The sequence below is a fragment of the Porites lutea genome, chromosome 7, assembly GCF_958299795.1.
Source record: "Porites lutea chromosome 7, jaPorLute2.1, whole genome shotgun sequence".
NCBI lineage: Eukaryota > Metazoa > Cnidaria > Anthozoa > Scleractinia > Poritidae > Porites > Porites lutea.
The window spans coordinates 33,112,855-33,120,917 of record NC_133207.1 but is presented as its reverse complement, the minus strand read 5'-3'; the positions used below and the strand labels follow the sequence as shown (position 1 = coordinate 33,120,917).

At 38.5% G+C, this 8,063-nt stretch overlaps 2 protein-coding genes across 2 annotated transcripts in view; one reads left to right on the top strand and one right to left on the bottom strand.

The window, feature by feature from the left end:
* Window positions 1–1,123: 1,123 nt before the first annotated feature.
* On the top strand, window positions 1,124–2,957 carry LOC140944092 (melanocortin receptor 4-like). The gene has a single exon (XM_073393206.1). The coding sequence runs from the start codon at window positions 1,267–1,269 to the stop codon at window positions 2,248–2,250; it is 984 nt and encodes a 327-aa protein (XP_073249307.1). The 5' UTR covers window positions 1,124–1,266; the 3' UTR covers window positions 2,251–2,957.
* Window positions 2,958–4,549: 1,592 nt separating this feature from the next.
* LOC140943282 (autophagy-related protein 2 homolog B-like) overlaps window positions 4,550–8,063 on the bottom strand; it is a 35,682-nt gene continuing 32,168 nt past the window's right edge. The window contains exons 36-37 of the mRNA XM_073392356.1: window positions 7,278–7,406; window positions 4,550–6,340 (exon numbers count right to left, since the gene is read on the bottom strand). Of these exons, the coding sequence (XP_073248457.1) occupies window positions 6,113–6,340; window positions 7,278–7,406 (357 nt within the window). The 3' untranslated portion in view covers window positions 4,550–6,112. The remainder of the gene's footprint in view (window positions 6,341–7,277; window positions 7,407–8,063) is intronic.

The window sequence follows — 8,063 nt, the reverse complement described above, 5'->3', positions numbered from 1 at the left end:
GATTTAAGCTTTGACTATAATTATGTTTTCACTTTATAATTGATTTGATGGTTTTACTGTTCACTAAACTGAGCTCGACATAAATCCTTTCTATTTGATTCAATTTGTTTTCTACTAAAATTTCGCGATTCGTCCTTTAATTTAAGACATTTTGATCGATTTTTAATTCTCTGTGTTGTTGCGATCTAAACTTTACATTCTGATCAATGTGTTTTTGTTTAATTTAGTACTTTTGCGACCTTGCTTGCTCAAAACACCAGTTTCCACAAGCTACGCTTATATTTTAATGATCGATTATCTTTTATGTAGGCTTGTTGATAGTCAGTGTGATAGTCAGATTTTGGGCATGATCCTTATTAAATATATTGCTTCTTCGATCCGGTGGGGAAATTTGGCTTTACCGTTTGGCCGACAAAAGACATATGGGGTTTTCTCACGTTGATTGTAACAGACTGGCAGACACACAAAAAAAGCAACCTCGTTCCCAGGTTCTCTCTATTGCTCGTCTCGATCTCTCTTCGCTCCGTAGGGACGGGTAGGAGTGAACCCTGGGAACGGGGTTGAAAAAAAAAAAGCCAATGCTGGATTTTTACTGTGGCTCCGACGTTATTGACTTCGACGAATAGAGACATACGATTATACAAATCATAGTTGGTTTATAAACTGCCCACGTGGGGACACCGGAGGATGAAAAACCAGTCACGGCACGGAAAATAATTTCTTTTCCTTTTTTCCTGTTTGAGCTGATATATTCATGCCCCAAATTCCCTATTTGACCACTCCAGACAATACCAGAACATACCATAATGCTCTTTGTTTATCACCTAAACATTTTGCATAGGCATTGTTTTCAGTTTCTCTTGGGAGTAAAATGGCCCTATTAAAAACAGAAACTGATCTGAGAACAATAAGAGAACAATGCTTTTGCAAAATTTTGGGGTAAAAAACAAAGAGCATTATGGTATGCTCTGGTATTTTCTGGAGTGAGTCAATTACGCACCCGCTCTTACTATATTTTAACGTGCATGACCACGCAGTATAAATAAAACCTTTAATCCGAACGTACGTGATTGAACGTGACGCGTCAACATTTTTGCTTGCATCGTCAATCACAGTACATAGTCTATTAGTTTTCATGATGGATGTTTCTCATCTGTACACAGATTTTCTGCAGCGCAAACGATAATCGACATATTTACAGAGCTTTACGTGCTACGATTTAAACTCTCTTTTAGAGAAGATTTGGATCACAAAACGTACAGCAGCATGACCAACCAGTTCTGCTTTCACAAATTGGATCACCTGAGGAAACTCGTTGAACTGCAAAGAAGTTTTATGTACATCTTGTGTGTTTTATATTTGCTATTTTCGATCGTGGCGTCCATTGGAAATCTTACTGTTATTTACGCTCTGTGGAAAGCCTCCTCAATGCATAGTACCGTAAAAAAATTGTTCCCGAGTCTCGCTTTTTCTGATCTTGCTGTTGGAATACTGTCCCAACCGATGTTTGGCGTTATAATCGCAGTGATGTTGAGTATAGCGTATGCGGATCGCTATATCAGTTATACATCTTTCTGCCCAACAATTTTGAGCGTATTTTATTTTTTCAATTTTCTTCTTTCATGTGCATCGTTTATGAACGTTACAGCCATTGCAGTTGATCGACTCTTAGCTATTTCACTTCACCTTCGATATCACGAATTCATCACGTCCAAACGTGTTATTTCAGCATTGGTGTGTTTATGGATAGTAAGCTTTATCGTTGCGACATTGTTCATTGTACTGCCAAATGGCAATGACATGGTGGCTGCTATAACTGTATGTCTTGGACTTTTTTTGGCAAGCGTGGCATATATTCGTATTTACAAAGTTGTCAAGTATCATCAGAATCGAATACAAGGCCAAACACAGCAGCAAAATCCTCAAGAAATGGAACAACTCCGACAAAAGAAGTCTGCCTATAATGCTTTCTTCGTCTTCTTGGTTTTCGTAGCCTGTTATTTTCCACTATTTATTTTTGTAATATTAGATACGGTAAACAGTTCACAAATTTCACTGGCAGGGAAGCATGCCTCTATTTTCTTGGTTCTTTTAAATTCCTCATTGAACCCCGTCGTGTACTGCTGGCGATATCGAGAAATTCGTGAAATTGTGAAAAGAACATTCAAGGAGGTATTTTGCATAAAATTAACTGGGTTATCATCACATGGAAAGAGAATATTTGTACGCTCGATTGTCCCTAGACAATAAGGATAAATATTTTGTCAGAGTAACATTTTGCACTCGACATATTGTTTGAGTTCTACAGGTGACACGCGCCATGACACGTACTCCTCTTGACAGATTTATAATGCGTGACACGAAAATAGGGTGTACTACCCAAGAATGTAGTGTATTTTAAAAACAAATTTTTTCCGTGTTTCGGCGGTTATAACACGTACGTACTTTGAAAAAAGAGTTAAGCAGTGTAAGTATAGTTCTATTTACAACGTGCCTTTAGCTCGATAGGTTAGATTTCCGGCTGTCGCTCTATTATTGTTTCGTAACTTAACAGGCAGAATGAACAATATCTCTTGCTAGCCTTTTTAAAAGATAACTGAAAATGTTGTATAAGGAAAAATATATAAGTAATCACACACTTAATTAATAATTCATCAGTAAATCTGAAGTATGGCCACCAGTTCAGTTATTACGATATTTCAATGTCTGAGAGGATCAAGACACTGAAAAATTTTTGATGGCACAATTTTCCAAGTCTCTGTCACGGGGGTTTCCAAGAAATGTCGCCAGAAATGGATCTTTAAAACTTTAAATATTAATGTATAAAGAGTCTATTTGTTAACTTTCCTTTATTTAAGCTTAAAGCTAGAACAGCCAAATGTTACAGACTACAGTATAATAGATTGTACGCAACACGTGTAAGGAACGCGTAAACAGAAATAAAGGGCAGTAACGTACTGACAGTCTAATAGTGCTCTCTCATTAGGGACGGACCATTCGAAAAGCTATGGAGGGGCTGGGGAATTTTCGAGCTGCATGAATATTTTTTCGTGGACATTTCTCTTGCATGAATTCTTTTAGGGCCACTGCAGGAAGGTTTTTTAGGGCTACTGGGCGTGCATTGTTTTTTTTTTCTCAAACGGTTTTCCCTTGCACGGATATATTTTTTTGTACTTTGCATTCTTATAAAAAAAAGAGTGTAGTTGGATATAGGCCGCTTTTTTTTTGTTTGTTTTTATGGATCTCGACTTTTCTCGATCAGCCAAAATCGAAGTAACGGAACTTAGCCAATATCCATATCACAGCTTGATCTCAGTCCTGGCCGCAATATTCTTTATATTTTACTTTCCATAAGAGGTGGGATGAAGTCGTAGTTAAGTTAGGTGAGGCCAAATTGTGCAGATCAGGGAGGGTTTTTCACAGTTATTAAACTTTAACAATACTTTTTGCTATAGAGCTGGAAATTTTTTTCCAACAAGCGCGCGCTCTCATTGGTTACGTCGAGGACACATGACACCTAACAATGTAACTGTTTCCCGCCAAAATCTCTGAGTGGGCGACATTGTAAAATCTATGACGTCCGAGGGTAACAGTGTACATGTACCGTTACCCGCGAATGTTGACCGCTCGCGAGATTTATTTCATAAATTTGTTAACGAAAACGTTTTTTTTCTTCGTGGGCTATATATAACAAATCACTTAAAGACTGTTCCCTCGGGAAACAGTTAATTTTGCTTCCGTCGACTCCGCCTCGGCAAACATTGAGATTCTCGGGAAACAAAATTAAGACGGAGTCCTTCAGGAAATTGAGTAATTTCAATTTTCAGTGGACAAAAACCTTGTACCAGAATAATTTCAACAATATCGCATTCTTTTTTACATTTTTCAAGGGCTATAGATGTAGTTAGTTATCTGTAATAACACCAAAGAAAATTTCTTTAGACAACCAGAGAAAATGAATGTCAAATTTCACAAACCGACATATTACACATGAAATGTTCAGATCTTTACCTGTGTTTACACAATTCTTGTGAAATTTGACATTTATTTTCTCGGGCCCCCATGAGAAACAGTCTTTGGTGTTATTATAGATAACTAATTATATCTATAGCCCTTGAAAAATGTAAAAAAAAAAAAAGAATGCAATATTGTTTAAATTATTCTGGTACAAGGTTTTTGTCCACTGAAAATTAAAATTTCTGGATTTCCTGATGACTTCCGTCTTAACTATTAATAGGTGGGTTCATTATCCACAGTTTCGGGTCGTTACGAGTGTTTCTAAAAATACGAGCTTTTTGTGGCTGGGTTCAAGTTAGTGTGTCAGTCTTCCCATCATTGTCAGTATAGTTCGATAGTTGCGTCTTCTCTACGGCGGGTTTGAAATCTTGCCCTCAGCTCTGCACTGCCACAGAACACTGTTCAAGAACAGAAAGCAATGTAGCAAACCTATATAAAAACTGAACCTAAATCTAAAATACAAAAGGCCTCTAGCCATACAATCCATACTGGTGAACCATGTTTCATTCCGAAAAGGTGAAGAGAAAAGCAGTAATAAATAAAATAGTTTATTAAACTCTTGGTGTCTACGTTTTCCCCCAAATTACTGACAGAAGAGGAATACGATACATGTGGAAATTCCTGTGCAATATTTCCATTAAAACATTCTTTACCTTCTGTACATATTTATAATATTCTCACAATTAAAAATCTGTACATTTTCGTATTCGGGAAGACCGCGTGAAACGTTTGACTCCTGAAATTTATCACAAAGCCGTTCCCCTATTCCTTTTCACTATTCCAGTGAAGGCTATAGTGTCACAGTTTAAGATGATCTACAAGCCGTTTCTAACCTCTCTGGACGGAAAGATTTTCTAATATTACAATATTTCTGGAATCTGGCCACATGAAATCATTGACTACAGCTAAAGTACCAAGGGTGTTATATCTCGGCCTAAAGTTCATACACAACTCGATACAGGTAGTAATCAATCGGAAAACAAGTACAGCTGAACCCAAATATATCCCCTGTACTTTACCGCGGTTGTGACATCGCTACTGAAACTTCCCTACTTTTCGATAACACGAGCGGAAGTTTACCAACCCTGTTACTGATTATACCTGCCAAAATGGATATAAATAATGAGCTAACATGGCTACTTATAGAACACTATACAAACACCTTTTTGCACTGAAGTAGGTGTGCACCATGCACTTGTACGACTTTCAAGCCCGGGTACAAAGGTCATTTTTGCATACCGTAATAAACAGTTCTACCGATAATGCACGCGCATTCCATACAAGTCTGCCAAGGGAGCAATTTCAAACCGTAAAGCACGGTGACGTTGCAGCGGTTACATGATTCCAGTACAAGTTCTCGTCTTTGATCGAAATTCTCGACCACTAAGTACAACTGACGGAATGATACACATTAGTAAGACTATGGACTCCTCCGACACACAGCGACTGGACACCTTCTTTAGTATCGGCATAACAGGTGCTCGACTGCAAATAACTACGTCCTAAGAGAAAGCTCTGTCTATGGCAGAAGTAAAAAAACTACTACTAACATGTGCGTCTTAACGCAAGACATAAACTCAACCCCATTGTAACAATGGGACAAAAAACTGTCTCTATTGGGAGGATTATTCCTCCTTTGAGGTGAAAAAATTCTTTTCAATTTTTTCGTTATATCTGTCATTCGTTAATTCTTCTTTCCTTCAAAGACACTGGACAGACAATTTCGCACAAAACAGAGGTAAAAATTGTTGAGAATCTGTGAGTAGCAAAAAAAAAAAAATTGACTTCTTAGCTACTGCTTTTAAGACAGTTCCCTCGCAAGAAGACGTGTTCGTCTCGGCACTGTATAGTGTGGCTCCACTAAACTTCACCTGAAATCTTAAAAGAATAGCTTAACGCAACAGGAGATAGTCTCGTCCATGCGCTTTTTACTGCGCCCATAGTAGTACTCAGCGGGGTTAAAACACCTAAGTGAACATGACTATAAAAGCCGGTCGGTGGACGTCTCCAAAAGGCAGTACAATCCTGTGCTGCTATTATGGTAGTATTTTAATCCTCTAAAAATTTTACTCTTATATGTAGTTAGCCCTTGCCATTAGGGACTTGCTCGCCACTTGTCGGCAGCCTCCCTTCGTGCATCAGGAAGGATTTGATTACGGACCCCTCCCAAGACATTTGAAGTGGCTTCTGTAGCCAGAATAAGGGGCTGGACCACAGTGGCAGGTACCTGGCGAAGGACTCCTCCAACAGCTCCTGTTACACCCTTCTGTTCGTGTTCTTCCTTGGCCACTTGCACGATAGTTGTGGCTGTTTGGCCGAGTCCCTAGAGATCGAGAGACAAGAGAAAAGTCAAAGAACAGATGAAGCGAAATGACGAAATACTTCTGAAGAGCCTTTCTTGATGACTGATAATATTTGAATTCAGTGGCGTTTTGAATCCTAGACGTAAAGCTCTTATCCCGGAGCCAATTTAATAAAACTTTGACAGGTGTAGTTTACAAGTGTACCTATATTTTTAGGGTATAAAAACAAAAGCTACACTCGTAAATTATTTATTTTATATATTTTTTTAAATTCGCCAAACAATAAGATAAGTGACACTACAAAAAGAGCGTAACAATGCACTATATAACAAATCATTTAATGACTGTTCCCTCGGGTCGCAGTTTTGCAAACATCGAGATTCTCGGGATACAAAACTTCTTTTCCAAACTTGGTCCCTCCAAATAGCGGGAAATTACATTCCAGAAACCCATAGGCGTCCCAAGCTCACGTTACGAGGGTTGACGCGAGCGAGTCGGTATCGCGTTACAAGCGATCGTAGAGAAGTTGTATACGAAAAAAAATACTGAGGTCTGCGAACGATAACTATCGTTATATTTTACCTTTTTATCAATTAACTAAATAAAGACGCTTTATATGATATAATTTTTGTGGGTTTTGGTGTGGACGCAATAGAGCCAAAAAGACGACTAAATCAATGAATTCACACCGAAACACACACAAATACATCAAATATAAATCGACTTTATTTAGTTTATTGATCAGAGGGCAAAGTATCAAGATATTTATTATCGCAGACCTCAGTATTATAATTCTCATACAACGTCTCAACGATCGCTTGTAACACAATTCGTAAGGTGAGCTTGGGGAGCCTATGAGAAACCTTGTGAAATCGTGAAAATTAATTCTCACAAAATTCGTAGTCACAAAAGTAAACACAAAATAAGAAAACAGCAGTAAACCGGCACGCCGCTCACCTCTTTGAAGACTTGATAAGCATTCGTAAACCCTTCCCGCAAATCAGCGGGTTGTTGAGCCAACCGATTCTGACCGCGCTTTGCTGGGGAGGCTGGACTCACTACGTCATAAGCTGTCTCGGCCGCCGCCTGCAAACAAAACAGAAATATTTCAGGCTGATCACGACTGTCGCTTGTATTTTATAAGCACTGTACATTGGGTAATCAACACTCTTCATTAGTGTAAAACCAACGCCCAATCATCGATAGTCACGTAATGCTCAGGTTCCTGATGGTCATAAAAACGCTCAGATGGAAGTTAATCTAGAAGACTGTTGGTCACACAACGGTAGTTGGACCCAAACTAAACTCAAAAAATCGTACTACTTGTCACTGACAAATGCACGTGCAATGTCTAAAAATGGTGAGTTTTCATTCTTTCTGTGGGTAGTTGATTACAACAAGGTTAGCAAATTTTAGGGGCTATAACGTTAACATCGAGACTTTTTGAGGATCATTTTTTAGTGGTGTCTTGACGTTGAGGATGGGTGCAATCAGCAAATCACGAAATACAAATGATTGAAAAGATAATGAACAAAACCCACATCACAAAACAATAGCTAACCAACAATGGTTTTCACAACACCAAGAAATACCCTTTGTTGGTTAGCTTGTCCATACACGTTTTTCGTTTGTCAATGAATCCCTCACGGTTTTTATTTCCATATGCGCACTAGACGATCTCTTAAGATAAAACAGACGGTCTGAGAACAGGCTATTTGCTGGTGGTAGGGTATTTTTTCGGCA